The sequence below is a fragment of the Cupressus sempervirens genome, chromosome 9, assembly GCF_028749045.1.
Source record: "Cupressus sempervirens isolate cs-2001-9-10 chromosome 9, ASM2874904v1, whole genome shotgun sequence".
Lineage (NCBI taxonomy): Eukaryota > Viridiplantae > Streptophyta > Pinopsida > Cupressales > Cupressaceae > Cupressus > Cupressus sempervirens.
The window spans coordinates 397,518,795-397,538,595 of NC_143126.1; the positions used below are offsets into that span (position 1 = coordinate 397,518,795).

General features: G+C 35.4%; 1 protein-coding gene across 5 annotated transcripts in view; it reads left to right on the forward strand.

Moving 5' to 3' along the window:
- The window catches only part of UBP27 (ubiquitin-specific protease 27), a 180,505-nt gene that overhangs the window by 62,342 nt on the left and 98,362 nt on the right, over positions 1–19,801 (forward strand). For 2 of the 5 annotated variants that reach the window (XM_089800317.1, XM_089800318.1), the window contains exon 2: positions 4,842–5,232. The exons of 1 other annotated variant lie outside the window; for it this stretch is intronic. In XM_089800317.1, coding sequence (XP_089656443.1) covers positions 4,900–5,232 — 333 coding nt within the window. In that variant the 5' untranslated portion in view covers positions 4,842–4,899. Of the gene's footprint in view, positions 1–4,841; positions 5,233–19,801 lie in introns of those variants that run through there. 2 more of the 5 variants (XM_089800319.1, XM_089800320.1) reach the window with 1 other exon arrangement.

A 19,801-nucleotide genomic window follows, 5' to 3' on the forward strand; every position in this document is an offset into this window, starting at 1 on the left:
AATAAATGAACATCCCATCGTGGTTGTAGTCATAATGGCAAGAGAGAACTTCTGAATATCTTTGCTTGGAAGACTTTAGAGTTAAAAAATTAGGAACAATTTCACAAAGGGATTACAAATGACGATTGGATATGCACCCTGGTCAAATAGGCTTAACTCTCAATGATTGTGATCTATAGATCATGCTCGAGCTTGAGTAAAGGGTGTTGCATTAGGCAGATCAGTGTGAGGAGCAATGAGTGCTCGGACTGCAGATCGAGTCTTAGTCTAGAGTCACATTGGAATCAGTTTGCACCCCTTAACCACTGCATGGGTCGCTGATGTTGCTTGAAGACATATAAGCCTAAGAAGAGGCACAATTATGACATAGTCATATATGTAGAGATATAAGGCACGATCATAGTGGATTATAAGAAACTGATGAAGCGGGAGTCTAATATCCTTTAAATGGAGAGGGAGTTTGATATACTTAAAGGATACTTTGACTATAAGAGGTGAAAATGGTGATGGGAGGACTATTGGGGTGTGGGTCAGCTGCCACAAGTGAATATGGTAACAAACTAGAATAAATAAGGTAATTACATTTCTTGGGTGATAAGGACCTACCTCCTATCAAGTAAGGTATAAAAGGTAAATATCATTTATTTAATAAAATAAATATCAATAATATATTTATGAAAGTATCTTAATATTTATAGAAATGAAATGAAATGAAATTTATTTATTATAATTTCTTGGAGAATATGGCATTGAAGGGAAATTCATATATATAGAAATTAAAGTGTACTGTTATCTTAATTCTATTATTGAAAATAAAGAGAGATGTTATAATTATTTATATTGTTGTTAGTAATGGCCATGCGTTAAATTACTAATATTCATGTTGACATTCTTATTTTTTAATATATACTATAAGAGCTACCTTGATCTTTTCCTTCGAGAATGTTCTTGCAGGAAAAAGAGGGAGATTAAGATTCAGAGGGAGAAGATTGAGGATGATTTTTGGTTAACCTTCAGTGAACCCGATCTTATTGATTAAGAGGGAGTAAACCATGTTGAGATGGTTTCTCTAAAGTTCAATAAGTTGTCACAGTATAGAGGACTGTGACTATGTATGGGCCTATCCCCTGTGTACATCACGAGGAAGTGACGACTTCCAAATGATCATCACTTGTATTTGGAGAAGTTGTTGTAAGGTGATGATCTTACAATAAACTTGTATTATGAGATGAAATAAATTGAGTAAATGGTGAATGTCTTGCATCTTAACATTCTAGGAGGCCATTACTCTTAGAGTACTTGGTGAATATCATTGATATTCTGGGAGGCCAATACTCTTGATATCAAATGTGATATTTAAACATTTAGAGTAAGTGGTGAATAGCATTGATATTCTGGGAGGCCAATACTCTTGATATCAAATGTGATATCTAAACGTTTTGAGTAAGTGGTGAATATCATTAATATTCTGGGAGGCCAATACTCGATATCAAATGTGATATCTAAACCTTGTTTTGAGTACTTGATGAATATTAGATGTCGATATTCTGGGAGATCAAGACTCTTGATATCAAATGTGATATCTAAACTTTGTTTTGAGTACTTGATGAATATTAGATGTCAATATTCTTGGAGATCAAGACTATTGATATCAAATGTGATATCATACCCTTGTTTGAGTAATTGATAAATATCATATGTTGATATTCTGGAGATCAATACTCTTGATATCGTATGTGATATTAATGGTAGAAAACTTCTGAGTTTTCCTTAAATTCCTAATATTACCAATGGTGTAATATTTGTCTTGTGTTTATCCTCCCTTGCTAAGAGGGAGTGTTAATGTTTGGTAGCTTCAATTGGATAACTATATGACTATACACGTAATTATATATGACATATAATCTTATTATATGAGAGAAATATATTTATATTCATATATATATATATTATATAAATATTTATATATAACAATAGTTAAGTTTATATAACATAATTATTTGATTATTGAATAGACATGTCCCATGAAGGGACATGTCTATTCATGACCTATGTTCAATATAAGAAGAGAATGTTGCATATGGAAAACATATACCAGTACAGGCAATGCAAGTACATTTACAGTGATCCGAGAAACATCAACAAAGATATAATATCAAACAACCAAACTTTATTAGCAATCCATCTCCAAACTATAGAAATTCATATGGGATAAAAAAGAGACCACTAAAAAGATTGCAATGGCAAAATGCTTCAACATTTATCAAATTGTTATTACAATTATACCAACAAATGTGGCAAGAGGAAATCCTAAGCTATAATGTTGTTACAGTTTGTCAAATAGAAGTTCCTTTGAGCATCTATGAATGCAATGAAGACATTTATTATAAAAATCGGTTACAAATTTAAAAACTGCTCGTGATTTACAAAATGTGTTAGTGTCTATAGGCGACCATGCTTGTTGGAGTTGAAAACTTGGACAAACCTCAACACTTGCAGTCATGAAACAAGAAAACATGATTGACCCTTTTTCAAAAGAAAAAAATTGAATGTTCAGTTGCTTGAGAATTCAGCAAAGAACAAGAAGTCAAAAATGTAGTAGGCAAGGCAAATGAAATCTCATGGAATCCATCAAATGGATGGTTTGTAGCTTGTATGAAGACCGCCAAAAATTGGAACTCAACCTCCTCATTCATGGCATTTTGAACTTACTCATCATCCATCATTGAAATTGCTTGTAGATCCACACCTTCAAAATGAACAATGGTTTTCTGGCGAGAGAAAAACCCTTGGAGTAACTACAAACGTCAAGTTTGGTCATCAATGGCAGTCTGGGAAGATCCAGCAAGTGACAAAGACAATCTCAAGGAAAAGAGAAAATTTGGCGCAGGACAAGATATGAGAATAGGAGATGCCATGTTTCAACATTCCCAATGTACCAATGATTTGAATCTCTAAGACAACTCTATTTCAGTTTTTGGGAGAATTAACATATCTTAGCTTGCCTGGTGAGATTATTTCTGCTATCACTCCATCCTTTTGTGAATATCTCATTCTTTAACAGCATCATTGCAATTGAAATTGGCATTGTTTTGGAGCAACATCAGTTGACACTTTCATCCAAATTGGGTTATGATCAGTATCGGAGACATCCTGAATGCTAGATTTAGTCCATTGATTGCTTAACCATCTTTTGAAAACTAGAAATCGATCCAAGAGATTCACAATGTTGCAAAATCTTTTCCTCTGATTGTTTAAGCTACAATATTTGGTTCTAGATCCACCATAGCATTCCCATGAATATACTTGTTGAAGTACCACTCTGATTTTCTCATTGTGCTCCTGATCGCACTGAAATACCCCCTTTGCTAACAAAACCTACTGTTAGGTAGTCCATCCTGTAGGAGAGAGCGTTCATTTTGGGAGTTAATTTCCTTATTGGGTTGTTAGGGCCACAGAAGTTGACTACCAATTTTTTTTCATGTCTTCTTGGAGGAACTGAATTCAGAGGCTATCCAATTTTCCTTTCTATATATACAGAGTGGCACAACAAGTCAAATTTCCATAAAATACCCAGAAACAATTATGGCACCGATTGCTAGTCCCTGCTAGTGCCTCGTATGTTTGCAAGTCAACCAAATCAAATTCGAGAAGCTTTATTTCCTGTAGAAGCACCAACCTTTTGAAATGTGACAGTGTAAAACTCATACAATATTCCATTGCTCAGGGGCAGGACAGTGGCCCTAGTTTCGACACACTTGAACAGATTAGAATCTATTATGGGTGGAAGCAAATGGAACTATTAAAGGGTGGAAGTTTTGAATCAAAGTGCTTAACAAAGAGAACGCACAAGCAACAGGACACTGCCAGAAGCTTGATTACAAAGTTATATAATGCAAGGATCCATGCAAGATCCAAGAGCCCAAGTGTAGCTTGCAAGACCTCTAGACCTATGCTTAGTAGTTCTCTTCTCAAGAACGCATAGTATAGATTTATCCACAATTGGAATAATGAGGCATGCCATGGTAGGCACAATAAATGCATTTTTTTTCATTTTGATGCTTCTTAACCTTATGATGCTGTGCTTTGGAAACTCTGTTCAATAGTTGCATAGAATGGGGCTGATAATATGCAGAATAGGGTAAGAGGACTTAGAGTGTCATGATATCATCATGTGAACTTTGGAATGTCCTGTAGCATGAAGCGACATTGAAATATGACATGAAACAACACCATTGTATTGTGAGATGAACTAAGTGCCAATCCTCCCATATCTACTAGCATTTGAGGTATACTTATTCACATATGTGAAAGGTAGGAGGGTGATCTTTCTTATGTATTACCAGTAATACTCACTTTGAAATTAATTTTATTATGAAATTCATATAATAGGTAGTGCTGCTAGTAAGTCTGATTATCCTACCATTAAGAGTTCATGGTCAGTCAGATACTTTACTGACAAAAACCTGCTTCTACGAATAGTGTATTTGCATTTTTAATGGGCATTGACACTCAGCACTTATAGTTTGAAAATTGTTCCATGGTACTGTCACATGGAACTGCAACTTCTGACATGTAATTTGAAAACTGTGTGGTAATGGCTGCCTGGCCTCAAGTCACTACACTTGACATCTATATAATTTGAAAACTGTATCTTGTTAATGAAAGTTCATGTACAATAATTTTCTGTCAACATGTGGTAGCATTCTTGGCTTTTCTAAATTGGATTTATCTTCTTATTTTATCAATGAGATTGATGCCTTGCTTGTTATCTAACCAAATCAAAATTTACATTCTTTAATCTTAGAATGCCATTACTAACATGTTTAAATTCTGTGCAGGGAAAGTCTCTTGGGTGTTGAGTTGTGAAACACAGTACAAGGCTACTGAATTTTGAGAATGTGGAAAATACAGATAGTGAACTATTGGAATTTGCAAGATTTTTCCCCTCCTGTTTTGCGTAACCAAAATACTAAATTCCTTCTATGCAATGGATTGCTGAGACTTGGGAAGCACCATAAATTTGCTTCTACAATAGTTGGAGTGGGAACAATAGGATTAGTTTTAGCCTACAAGTATGGTTCCTTAACATCTTCCCTGGGGTCTAAATGGTTAGATATCTTGATGTCTACTCGAGCTGCCGATAACATTCATTGTTCTTCCTTTGAGGAACTCACAGTACCAGGACTACGTAATATGGGCAATAACTGCTTTCTTAATGTTATATTACAGGTTTGATTATCTTTTCAAACATTGAATCAAATCTCCTTTGCAAATAGTTTTCTATATTCTATACTCTAGTATGAATGTCTCTTTTCCTTGTTCAAGTTGTTTTTGTGGCAACATCCTTTTTGGTGTTTTTTTTAATTATATAGGGGAAGTATTCTAAATCTACATCGCTTAGTTATATAAGTGATACACTATTTTATTTGTTTAAACAGAAATCCAGATCGACGTGTTTCATTTTTATACTGAAAGCTAGAATGTTTATTGGAAAAACTCACAAATACACAGTTTAGAATGCACAACAAGGTGGAAGTAGGAAACCTAACTGCAGGGTTAGACTTTTTGATCAAGTCTCTTTAATAAACATAAGTATTTAATACTTATACTTTTTAATTAAGTCCCTTTAATAAACATAAGTATATAATTAATTCATATCATTATATTTAATATTTTAATATTTAATAAGATATAATTAATGAATCGTTTCATTATTTTTTTAACCCTTAATCTATTTGAAATACCCAACATCAAATCACATGACTGCATGAGACGAAAAACCGACCAAAGCAAAATGTATTAATCATGCTTAAAGGAAGGTTTCACGAATTCACGTCACCTTGATGATTTTGGATAGGTAGTCAATTAGATAATTGTCCGCTATTTGAGGACAAATGATAACGTAGGTTGGGATTTGGATCTGTATGTTAACTCCCCTTATTTACCATTGAGATATTGCGATAGGACACACTCATGCTGACAGTTCAAGGTGTTAGTGTAGAATTGACTGAGGAGGATGTTTACAAAATTGAAGATGAGCTAGTCTTCCTAGGTCCTAAGACCTTTGAGTCATATAGGATTTTATCATTAAGGTGAATGAATTAAGAACAAAGCTAGATGATTGTGGTAGTCCTATGAAAGATGACAGGTTGATCTATCTCATTCATAATAAGCTGCCATCCAAGTACACATTTCTCTCTTCTTTCAACACCACAAAGACTACATTAGGGGCTGCCTATAAGAAAATCACTTTTGATGATTATGCTCAACTGTTAGAGGATGAACAAACTAAGTTGCAAACGATGGGGATTCTCAAGTCGTCAAAGTCCAAGGCATTGGTGGCTAATAGTGAGGGTTCTCAAAATTTAGCTAGTCAAAGTTCAAACAAAGGAAAGGGCAAAAAGAGGAAGTGGAAGAACAACAAACAAGAGGATACAGAAAAGTCAACACCAACATCAAATCAACAAGGCAAGTCTTCTTCAAATTTAAACAAAAAGGAGGACACTAATCAGGAGAAGAAAACGTGTGCATGTTGTAAGAAGATGGGTAATCATGAACATGAGTGTTATCACAAACAGATTGATGAGTTGAAGAACATCATGAAGGAACACAATGTTCCTCTGCCTAATGCTTATAAGGAGAAAGGATCTTCATCTTTAGATTCTAAGGGCAAAGGGCATGCTTTACTCACAAACACTGTTAGTCAGGGAGAATGGATCATTGGTTTAGGTGCCACACATCATATGGGTGCGTCAAAGCAAGATTTTTCTTCCATGACACATTCAGAGGTACCACACATCTTTGTAGGTGATGATATTGAGCTAGAAGTTGAAGGTAAAGGTGAAGTTGAGATGAACAATGGAGTGTTCAAGGATGTTCTATATGTTCCTAATCTTACCTCTAACATTTGTTCAGTCTACCAAATGACTCACAATGGAGGTGGAAATATAGTTGAATTTCTTCCAGATTCAATGGTAGTGAAAAGCATCAAGGATGACTCCATGATTGCAATAGGTGAAGCCAATCATGATTCAAAGCTTTACACTGTCTCCTCCTTTGTGCCAAAATCAAATGCACAAGCCTTGTTATTACATTCAAAAGCAGAAAGTAAACTGTAACATGAGAGATTTGGACATCTCAACTACAAATATCTTTAGCAGCTTAGCAGCAAGAAAATGGTCAATGGTCTACCTCAAATTCAGTTTTTAGAAGGTGTTTGTTCAGGTTGATCACTTGGAAAACATCTAGAAAAATTGTATGAAAAGGGGAAGTCTTGGAGAGCACAATGTGTTCTTGAATTGGTTCATAGTGATGTGGCGGGACCATTTCTAGTGCCATCATTTGGCAAGTGTCACTATGCACTCACCGTCATAGATGACTACTCTCGCTTTACTTGGGTTTTCTTCATGGCTCATAAGAGTGAAGTGTTTGAAAAATTTCTCAGCTTCAAGGCTCAAATGGAAAAGCAGTCAGGGAAATTCATCAAAGTTCTTCGAACAGATAATGGGGGGGAGTATGTGAACACAAGACTAATAGACTTTTGCACTCAAGAGGGAATTGACCTTCAGCATTCACTACCATATACGCCACAACAGAATGGTGTTGCCGAAAACAAAAATAGAACTCTCAAAGAGATGACTACTTGCATGCTATTAAACAAGTCTCTTGATCAAATCTTTTGGGCTAAAGCTATGAATTGTGCTAACTATATACAGAATAGAAGTCCTCATAAAGCTTTGGATGGTGTAACTTCTTTTGAAGCATGGTTTGGCAGGAAACTTACAGTTAAGCACTTCAGAGTCTTTGGTTATCCAACATGGGCAAGAATTCCTCCATAGAAACGCAAGGCATTGGAAGCACAAAGCAAACCTTGCATCTTTGTTGGATATGCAGACTCACATAAAGTCTACAAGTTAATGTATCCAGAGACACATGTTATATTCTATGAGAGGAGTGTACATTTTGAAGAGAGTTGTCCAAGCTTTTCTTATTCAACTCCTCCTTCCTCCATTGAAGAGATTGATAGTGAAAACAGTGACTTGGAAGATGTTCGTCCCTGACCAAAACAGAGGCATTAGTGAGTTGAAGTTGAGGATACAACTTCTACATCTTCTTCCACTAGACCTAGATGTGCCAAGTAGACATTGGATTCAGCAGGACCATTGGTAGGAAATCCTTCCAATACAAGGAGGACAAGATCACAACACAACTGATTCCCACATGCTTATATTGTAGTTGCTTCAGATCCACAATCATTTAAAGAAGCATCAGGTATTTCAAAATGGGATAGAGAAATGAAGGAAGAGTATAACTTTCTTATGAGAAATGATACATGGGACTTAGTCTCTCTTCCTAAGGGAAGAAAATTGGTTTGGTGTAAGTGGATCTATCAAACCAAATTCGCTGTGGATGGAAGTGTTGATAAACATAAAGCTCAACTTGTTGCAAAAGGTTTTTCTCAGGTACCTAGCATTGATTACACTGAGACCTTTGCACTAGTGGCAAAGATGAAATCCATTCAGTTGACAATAGCCATAGCATCAACTCAGAGATGGGCTGTTCATTAGATGGATGTGAAGAGCGTTTTTATGAATGGAGATCTATATGGGGAGATATATATGGAGCAGCCACAGGGTTTCATATGGGATGCTACCTTGGTTTGCAAATTGAAAAAGTCTATCTATGGACTTAAACAAGCTCTGAGAGCTTGGTATGCCAAGATGGATTTCTTCCTTCTCTCCAAAGGCTTCACCAAATGTCATTCCGCTTCAAATGTCTACATTCTTCAGAGGGATGATTCACATTTGCTCCTTGTACTTTATGTGGATGATTTGATCATTACAGGAAGTATTGCATCCATCATTGGCATCGTAAAGGCTACTTTGCAGGACAAGTTTTTGATGATAGACTTGGGTCTATTACACTATTTCCTTGGTATAGAGATACATCAGTCTTCATCAGGGATAACATTATCACAGCCCAAGTATGCTCTTGATTTGCTTGCTTGATTTTGGATGAGTGATTGCAAGGCGACAACTACCCCATTCCTTTTAGGTGTTAAGTTAGAAACAAAGTGTTCCACTCCACTTGTTGATGCGACTTTGTATAGATAGTTGGTTGGAAGCCTTATCTACTTGACACATACACGCCCTGACATCTCATTTGCAGTTGGCATGGTTTCTCGTTTCATGCAAGAGCCACATGAACTTCATTGGAAGGCAACCAAACAAATCTTGCACTATATCCAGGGTACACATATACATGGAATACACTGCAACTGGTACAGGACTTCAGTTAGTGGGATATACAAACTCTAACTATGCAAGGGACCTTGATTCTCGCAAGTCTACTTTAGGATATATGTTTCATCTTGGTTCCGACACCATTTGTTGGCAGAGTAAAAAGCAGAACACCATTGCTCTTTCATCGATTGAGGCTGAGTATTGAGGAGCTGTGAATGTAGCAACAGAGGCTATTTGGCTACAATAGATTCTGAAGGAGTTTGGTTTTGATCTACCTAGACCCGCAATCATCCATTGTGATAACTAGAGTGCTATTGAAATCTCAAAACATCCAGCGCAACATTAGCGCACCAAACATATTGAGGTTCATATACACTACATCAGAGAGTTGATTCATGAGCAGGTCATCACATTGTAGTATTGTCCTACTGAGCAGTAGGTAGCTGACATCTTCACCAAGCCCTTCACAGAGGTCACGTATACTCATTTGCAAGATCTCTTGGGGGTGAGGGATTTCTCACCAAGGGGGGTCACATGATCCTTCTCTTCTATATTGTATATATCTCTCTTTTTGGAGGAGGGTTTTTCCCATGAGGTTTTCCCTCTTTCTTTGTTTGTAGAGAGATTTCATTGCATTTCAACATTGAATTTGTACTGGGGTACCTAACATGGCCTAGTAGCTAGGACCCATTATGCATTTCATCATAGCTTTTGTGAGCTTAAGTGCATTCCCCTAAGTTTCATTTAGGGGGGGTGTTAGTGTAAATAATTATTATTTACACTTAAGTTTACTTAGGATAAATGCATTATTTTATTATTTCTTAGGGTAGACACCTAGGAGTTTGCATATTCATATGAGTTGCCATGTTGACAACACAGGAGTAAGCAACTCTAACTTAGCACATGGTGTCTACAACACTGGAGTTTGCATAATCAACTAAGTTGTCATGTTGACAACACAGTTGTTCGCACTCTTAAGTAAGCACATGGTGTCTACAACATAATTTTATGTGACACACCTTTGTAGGCTTATCCTCTCATCATCACACTAACTCCTATGCTTAATGGAGGATAACCCATTCTTGGTGGACATGAGCTTATTTGTGGAGCTTATCATATTGCTAACTCCTAGACATTCTAGATGCATCATAGAGGCCTTTATATACAGGCACCTCTAATGTACTATACAATCAATTGAATATCATATTGTTATTTTGATCATACTCTATTGGTCTATTTTGTGCTAGTTATTGAGCTTCTTGGTCTTGGGTGATTTTTCCCTCAGGCAAATTCTTACATAAGGAAATTGATGCATGATGCCTGTACTGATCTTTTATTGGACCATTTTTGGTTTGTTCTAAAACTCCCACTTAGGGTTTGAATTATACTTGGGGATATTGACTTGTAATGTTTCATACTAGGAGAATTCCAATCCACAATAATTATTATATATCATTATGCATTTAGATTATATTTAGGAACAATACATACTTAAACCTCAATTCCTTAATCCTCTCCTAATCACTAACCTTGATGTGGATGGTAGAATTACTGTACTTGAGTAGAAACAATCTCCAAGAGGCTCCCTCATGAACAAAGACTGTTTTGGGATTCTTCTTATTGTGACCAGATTACTCTCCCCTTCACAAACTCCTTACCTGCTTAGTTGTATTAGTGAGTGATTAAAGAATTACCTAAGTATATATAACTACCATATGTAGTTTTCGTGCCCTCAACTATGAGGTTATCGATTTCCAGTGATTAACAGGTATTAAGAAATTATGGAGTAGTTCATAATAAATATGCTAGTTAGCACATTGAAGTTTGATTCCTTCTCTTCTAAACTAAACCATAAGGAAAGCCATGGGTTTACTTGTCATAGGGCACTTGACACCAATACATTCTCTAGATTTACTCTTATCATTTGCTACACAACATCAACTATCAATTCCTCAAGCTATTGTAAGGCATTAAGGAATCATGTATTCGCTGTATTATAGAATATTTTTATAATATATAGTTACGTGCACTTATATATATATATATATATAATGAATCGGTATGCCTCAATTGTCTTATACATTTGCTTCATAAGTGGAGACCATTCTTTTATATATAAAAATGTAATAAATTTCATGCTTGGTCCCATTAAATACTTATTTACTACAATACTGAAGTTCTTTCTTATTTTACTATTTTATAATAATATTAAACTATTTTATTATTTATTGAGACCAATTTATTTCCATATATATAGCTCAAAACATGTTCGTACCCCTAAATAGTTTTTCTTTCTTAGATTACTATTTTGCTTTTCCTTAATCTTTTCTTTCCCACACAAAGATAGAAACGAAATTAAAGTTTGTCTTAATCTTTGTGTTATCATATTAAAGCCTAGAAGGATATCATATCAAAGCCTAAATTCCCTTCTCAGTGATCAACATGGTTTTTTGAACTTCCCTTATTAAACATCGGTCTGGCCCTATCAATGGTCAGTTCACATGCTATGAAATTGGTTTTCCTTGTTTTCGTTTCTTGTTGTTGGTTTGGTTTCTTTGTCTTATCTCTTAATTGTTTATACACATTGTTGGCCCAATAGGACCTCTCCATGTTGCTTTGGGTCGAGTTATTGGATGTTATATATTATTATTAATCTCATTGTAATACGTAACATCTTTGGTAGTGATTGACTATCTTTAATACATATTTATTTATCAATTATGGTATTGTTAGTACATGTTTATCTATTGATTATGGCTATTTAGTAGGCTTCTGTTGATACATATTGATTGATCATTATTTTCTAATATATATTTGGATAATTTAATTATTGATTTAATTGATATAATATTGACTAATTAGATTAACTAGAAATTGATAAATCAAGTATATTTATTATTAAAATTTATAATTAATAAAAATTAATAATAGATATTATGTTAACTATTAATTGATTGAACAAGTATGTGTTTTATTAAGATTTAATACATTTGTATATACATTAATGGGGTCCATGACAGTACCAAAAATTTGCATCAAAGAGGAGCGTGTACATACATGTATATGTATAACAAACAATGGTAGGGATTGATACATTATGTAGATCTTGCAAGAAAGTAACTACGACTTTCATCTCTCATCATGTCAAACACATCAATAAGAAATGTAAAACATTCATGCCAACCTTATATATGCAAGTATGGGGCTAGTAAAAACCATAAACATAAACATCATCATCATATGCAAATAATCAACATGATCAACATATGATATCACACAACTATCCAATGGCTCATAATATATCAAATCGCAATGTAATGTCATACTTCAAGATCCTCAAATATCACTGAAATAACCAACACACATAAAAAGTAGTGTAAAAGTGTTTGACAATATAAACTGAAAAACATACTATGGGTGGGTATTACATAGCTGCTATTATATAGATGCTCAAATCCGATCGTTAAATGCACATTGTTCATTATGATATAAAAATTCTTTGCCTATATCTTAGAAGATTGCAATGGTTCTTGCGAAGTTATAGTTGATCTTGGCAAAGCAAAGCTTGGTTATAATGGAATTTGTCCACTAGAATACTATCCATTGATATCATTGTCCTTAGGAGTAGTTTAGATCTTTCTAACCGTTTATCAATTTGAAATTTTTGAGATCCTTCCCCAACCACTAAGCTTTGACTACTTATTGTTGCAATCTATAAAAAAAAACATACTTCAGAACTTTTTCACAAACTTGAAAGAAATTTAAAACTCATAAAAATCAATTTTTTTTTCAAACAATCTATCAAAAAACTGAAGGATATGGTTGAAATGCATATCTTAAATGCTCAAATATGCTTTTAGGAAGGTATTTGGAATTTTGGCACTCCAGAATCTAATACAATCACCTCACTCCAATCTAACAAGATGGAGAAAGCAAAATGAGAGAGAAAATGTGAAGTAAAAGTGTGTTTGGAGGCTTCTTATTGGGTCGTTTTTGGGCTAGAACAAAGAAAATGTTTTTTTATGTTTTCAGACCCACTCCACAAGATGGACTCTGTGGGCTCTCACAGGTCTATATGGGTCCCTATTTGGTCTACTTGGGTTCGGGCTGGGTTCAGGCAGGGTTTGCGCCTAGTCTTGTGAACCCACAGGACTCGGCATAGATCAAATACAACCCTCGTGCATACCTTTTCAAGGGTCCAGGGTACGAACCCAGCAACTTAGGTTTCATACCTTTAGCAGCAAGAAGACACATATTTCTTAAGGTACTTATGCTTATTCTATTTGCTAAGACTTGTTTATAATATGCAAGTTGAATGTTAAAACATTTTGATTTTGTGAAGATCAGTTTATATGGTTCATGTTTATCGGTTTTAGATGATGTTAATGTTTGTTTTCCTTAGATGTATATCTGCTATGAATGATAGAAATAAATCATACCAGTATTGCAAGTGTTTATTTGTAAATGCAATTTACATGAATCATCAAGTTAATGTACTTTGTATATCTGCTATGAATGATAGAAATAAATCAGACCAGTATTGCAAGTGTTTATTTGTAAATGCAATTTACATGAATCATCAAGTTAATGTACTTTGTTAGTAAATGTATGCAAATTGTTTGATAAGTTACAGAGTTACTCTGAGCTACAAGTGCAAAATTAATTAATAGCAAATAGGGCAGCATACTGTATTTCTCTCAACGCATTCTTGGTTTGCTTATATATACTGAGATTTCTTTCTTCTTTTACACATTTCTAAATCAGACATGTTGTCGGTAAATTCTATATTGTAGTCGACAGGTAGAATTGTTTCCGAAAGGGCGCGTGATCATTTAGTGACCCCTTCAGGAAAGTATATGTACACTGTCTAGAAGGGACTATTGAGACATCATCATAATCATATTGTAAGCATTAGAGTGCATATGGCGTATATGAATAAAGTATTTGTTCTGTGTCATATTTTACTATACTACATGTGATAAGTATCTGTTTACCCTATATGGTAAACATTTGGTGTTGTTGCCAGTCGAACTTGGAACAAAGGAGGTGTTATGAAGATTAATGCCGAATCTTCTTAATAAAGATAGGAATAAGATAAAAGATTAGGATGAGATACGTACAACACAGGAAGTATTAATTTTAGTACAATAGGCGGAGTGTAGATAGAAGCTTTAGCAGCTTACCAACGAACATCGAGGGGGTGAAGGAGCATAGACGGAGGGAGTGCATTCACCAAGTAGACCTAGTAGTGCTAAGGAATTGCTTGAAGAAACTTGACAATGATTAAATTTGATGGAAGAGACAAAGGAGTTCCTTAACTTGTATATGCCGAAGGTAGAGAATTCGAACAGAAGGGAAGTAACTCGTATGGCTCAAAGTGTCGAAAAAGCACGAGCGTGGAGTGAACTCTTTGTTCTCGATACACCTGATGAACAGATATAGGTAGAGAATCGAACAACTTTGCTTGAGGAAGATCTTTTCTCACTAGGTAATGCAGTTGTCCAAAGTAGGGTGGTTGTCCGAAGCAGCTATAATGTCCCCATCTTTTTAGCCTCTCAATGGAGTTCTTAGCCTTTCATTCTTTGAAGGCTAAGTGGAGAAATAAGGTGAACTAATTAAATTAATTTCTTATAAAGTCATTAAATAATTTAAAAATTAAAAGGTGACTTTATATTTAATTAATTTGATTAAAAAGTGACTAAAACAAATATTAAATCATAAGTCACTAAAATAATATTATATTATATGGAAAAGGGAATCTTCTAGAAGCACAACTTATTATTGTTGGAAAGGAGGAAGCTTCTAGAAAAATGCAATAAAATAATATTTTATGTTCTTCTAGAAGGGGTGAAGGAATAGAATAAATAGAGGAGAGAGCCTCATTGCACGACATCCATATTTGATATTGGCATTTACATGTGCACTTGTGGAGCCAAGGGTTTCTGTAGGACATTTCAGTCATTGAGAACGATAATTCTCTTTGATTGGCAACTTTGAGTCTGTGAAACTATCAGCTGATATTGGTGCATTTGCTGGAGGTGATATTTTAGTCATCTCATTGAAGCTTATTGAGTTTTTGCAGCAATTCATGAAAAAGATACACTTTAGATTTAAGGGTCATTCGATTCTCTCATTTTCTTTGCACTTTGGAAGGAGTTAAGCAGCTAATTCAGAGGCATATTAGGAAGCTTATACCCATCTGCTACAGTGCCATCGCTATAGGAATCGTGAACAGTGTCATCGCTATAGGAATCGTGAATAGTGTTATCGCTATAGTGGTCGTGAATAGTATTGCTACAATGCTGTGAACAATACTGCTACAGTGCATGACAAATTCTGACTAGTTTTAAAGCTGCCTACGAATCTCAGGTTCCCTTCATTTTATCTTCATGTTTATGCATTATCTGAAAATACATCTACATGGTTCTATATGGACAATCTAGTTAGATTGTTGAAGGCAGTGTGACCTGATTTTATATCAGAATTTTTATATCAGTAAAATATCAATTTTGAAGTTTGAAATATAATGTTAGTTTGCATGCCAACTGTTTGACATAATGTCATTTTGCTGTAAGTGTTAATTTGCATTAAATAGATGTCATATATTGCATCAAGAAAAAATAAAAAAAGAATTGCATTTCATGTTAGGTGTAGACTAAGCAGAAGAGAAGTCATTTTCAGTCATCCTATGATATTAGAAGTCATCTTTCTTATTCTGAAAACAAACTGAAAATAAAATCAGTCATATATCCCTCTGCTGTACAAGTGTTTGACAAAATTTCTAAAAGCAAATTATGGCAAGAAGATATTGAGAAGATAGCTTTTTGGTTGCCACTATGGACATTTTGAATTTGTGGTTATGCCGTTTGGGTTAACCAATGCCCCTGCTACATTCCAGTCTACTATAAATAGGGTATTTATTCATAGTTGAGGCGATTTGTGTTAGTCTTCTTTGATGATATCTTGGTTTATAGTAGAACATGGGAAGAGCATGTTGCACATCTTGACATAGTTTTGGGTATTCTTGGTAACGAATCTCTATATGCCAAGGAATCTAACTTTGACTTGGGCATGACATAATTATTATATTTGGGTCACATCGTTAGTGTAGAAGGAGTTCGGATGGATTCAGATAAGGTCAAGGCAATTGTTGAGTGGCCTACTCTGATGAATCTGACACAACTTAGAGGAAATTTTGGGCTTATGTGGATTCTATCGCAAATTTGTCAATGGGTATTCTCGCCATGCAACATCCCTTACAGATTTGACCAAGAAAGGAGTTTTTGTTTGGACTCATGAGGGGCAAGAATGCTTTGAGATGTTCAAACGATTTATGACTACTTGCCCAGTGCTTGCATTGCCTGATTTTACTAAACTCTTTGAGTTGCAGCATGATGCTTCATGTGAGGGGATTGGAGCTATCCTTATGCAAGACAAACATCTGATTGCATATGAGAGCAGGAAGTTGAGAGGTCCTGAGAGGAGCTATAGTATATATGACAAGGAAATGTTGGCCATTATGCATGCATTGGCCAAGTTCAGGTAGTACTTAGTGGGTAGTATGTTCGTTGTAAAAATAGACCATAATAGCTTGAGACATTTCCTTGGGCAGCAGGATCTTAATGACCATCAGTAGAAGTGGGTAAGCAAGTTGCGATCTTATGACTTTGACATTTCTTTTGTCAAAGGTTCATAGAACATAATTGCTGATGCCTTGTCTCGCCAGCCACATTTGAGCTCTATGGTTGAGGTTTTAGAGGATTGGAGTCATTTGATTGTGGCAGAATATGCTAAGGATTCTTGGGCTTCAGGTATTATTGATGGGTCACTGTAGGATGATAGGTACATGGTGGTGAATAATCTTATCATTTACAAGGGGAGGATCTTCTTAACTCCAGGATCAGAAGTAAAGAACATAGTATTGAGGTCCTTTCATGATTCACCATTGGTAGGCCATCCCAAGTATTTCAAAACCTATCGACAGGTTCAGGAGAGGTTCACTTGGAAGGGACTAAAATTTGATGTTCTACGATATGATAGGGAGTGTGTTGTTTGTCAGCAGAACAAATAGGACCATACATATCTTGCTAGTTTATTACAGTCACTTCCAATTCCAAAAAGGAAGTGGAAATGTATATCCATGGACTCCATCACAGGGTTGCCAAAAGTGCAAGGTAAGGATTGCGTATATGTGGTGGTTAATCACTTGACCAAGTTTGCACATTTCTTTCCGGTCACTATTTCATATTCAGCCACACAGGTTGCCGAACTATTTTTTTGTGAGGTATTTAGATTGCATGGAAATTACCACAAAACATTGTTAGTGACCGAGACAGTCGGTTTATGAGCAATTTCTGGCAGGAGCTTTTTAGATTGTGTGGGACCGAGCTTTCTCCTAGTACTAGTTACCACCCTCAGATAGATGGGTAGACAGAGATAGTCAACAAATGGGTGAAAGGGTACCTCAGAAATTATATTGCTGGGCAGCAAAAAGGGTGGTTTAAGTGGATATACCTTTGTGACTACTGCTATAATACCACTTAACATCTTTCTATTCAGATGACACCATTCATGGCCTTGTATGGTTATGAGGCTCCTAGCTTTCTTGATTTGTTGATGGGTGATAGTAGAGTGCCTAGTGCTGGAGACATGTTATAGGAAAATCAGGATATCATGAGGGCTCTTCGCGAAAACATCCGGAAGGTACAAAACCAGCAAAAATAGTATGCAGATCAGAAGAGAGTGGAATGCTCTTTTGAGGTTGGGGACATGGTGTATTTGATGTTGCAACCCTAGAGACAGTCTACTCTCAAGAAGAGTGGTGCAGAGAAGCTCAAGCCGTGATACTATGGACCCTTCTGGGTCATTAGGCATGTGGGTGAGGTGGCTTACGAGCTAGAGTTGCCGGCGGACAGCAAAGTGCACAATATTTTTCATGTATCATGCCTCAAGAAGGCATTGAGACATCATGTGGTTCCTTCTGCGGTTCTACCACCCTTAGATGATGAGGGCAAGTTGATTTTGATACCAGAGGCTGTATTAGATTTTAGAGAGAACCAGTTGAGAAGCCGTGTAATTAGAGAATATTTGATTAAATGGAAGGACCTACCTATTGAGAATGCTACATGGGAGAATGAAGAGATTCTGCAACATCCAGAGTTGAGATTGCTTGGGGACAAGCAATTTCCAGAGGGGCGAACTGTAATATCCCCATCTTTTTAGCCTCTCAACGAAGTTCATAGCCTTTCATTCTTTGAAGGCTAAGTGGAGAAATAAGGTGAAATAATTAAATTAATTTCATATAAAGTCATTAAATAATTTAAAAATTAAAAGGTGACTTTTATATTTAATTAATTTAATTAAAAAGTGACTAAAATAAATATTAAATCACAAGTCACTAAAATAATATTATATTATATGGGAAAGTGAATCTTTTAGAAGCACAACTAATTATTGTTGGAAAGGAGGAACCTTCTAGAAAAGTGCAATAAAATAATATTTTATGTTCTTCTAGAAGGGGTGAAGAAATAGAATAAATAGAGGAGAGAGCCTCATTGCAGGGCATCTAGATTTGATATTGACACTTGCTTGTGCACTTGTGGGGCCAAGGGTTTCTGCAGGACATTTCAGTCATTGAGAATGATAATTCTCTTTAATTGGCAACTTTGAGGTTGTGAAACTATTAGCTGATATTGTTGCATTTGTTGGAGGTGATATTTCAGTCATCTCATTGAAGATTATTGAGTTTTTGCAGCAATTCATGAAGAAGATACACTTCAGATTTAAGGGTCATTCGATGCCTTCATTTTATCTGCACTTTGGAAGGAGTTAAGCAGCTAATTTGGAGGCATATTAGGAAGTTTATACCCATTTGCTACAGTGCCATCGCTATAGGAATCGTGAACAATGTCATCGCTACAGGAATCGTGAATAGTGTTATCGCTATAGTGGTCGTGAATAGTATTGCTACAATGTTGTGAACAATATTGCTACAGTGCATGACAAATTTTGACCAGTTTTAAAGCTACCTACCAATCTCAGGTTCCCTTCATTTTATCTTCATGTTTATGCATTATCTGAATATACATCTACATGGTTCTCTATGGACAGTCTAGTTAGATTGTTGAAGGTAGTGTAATCTGATTTTATATCAGCAAAATATCAATTTTGAAGTTTGAAATATAATTTTAGTTTGCATGCCAACTATTTGACATAATGTCACTTGACCGTAAGTGTTAATTTGCATTGAATAGATGTCATATATTGTACAAGAAAAAACAAAAAAGAGTTGCATTTCATGTTAGGTGTAGACTAAGTGGAAGAGAAGTAATTTTTCAGTCATCCTATGATATTAGAAGTCATCTTTCTTATTCTGAAAACAAACTGAAAATAAAATCAGTCATATATCCCTTTGCTGTACAAGTGTTTGACAAAATTTCTAAAAGCAAATATAGAAAGTTTCAAGTAGATTTGGATAGGGATATTACAGCAGCACGGTTGTGCAGAACAACGCGGGTGCTCAGAACAATGTAGGTACTCAGAACAGAGCGGGTGCT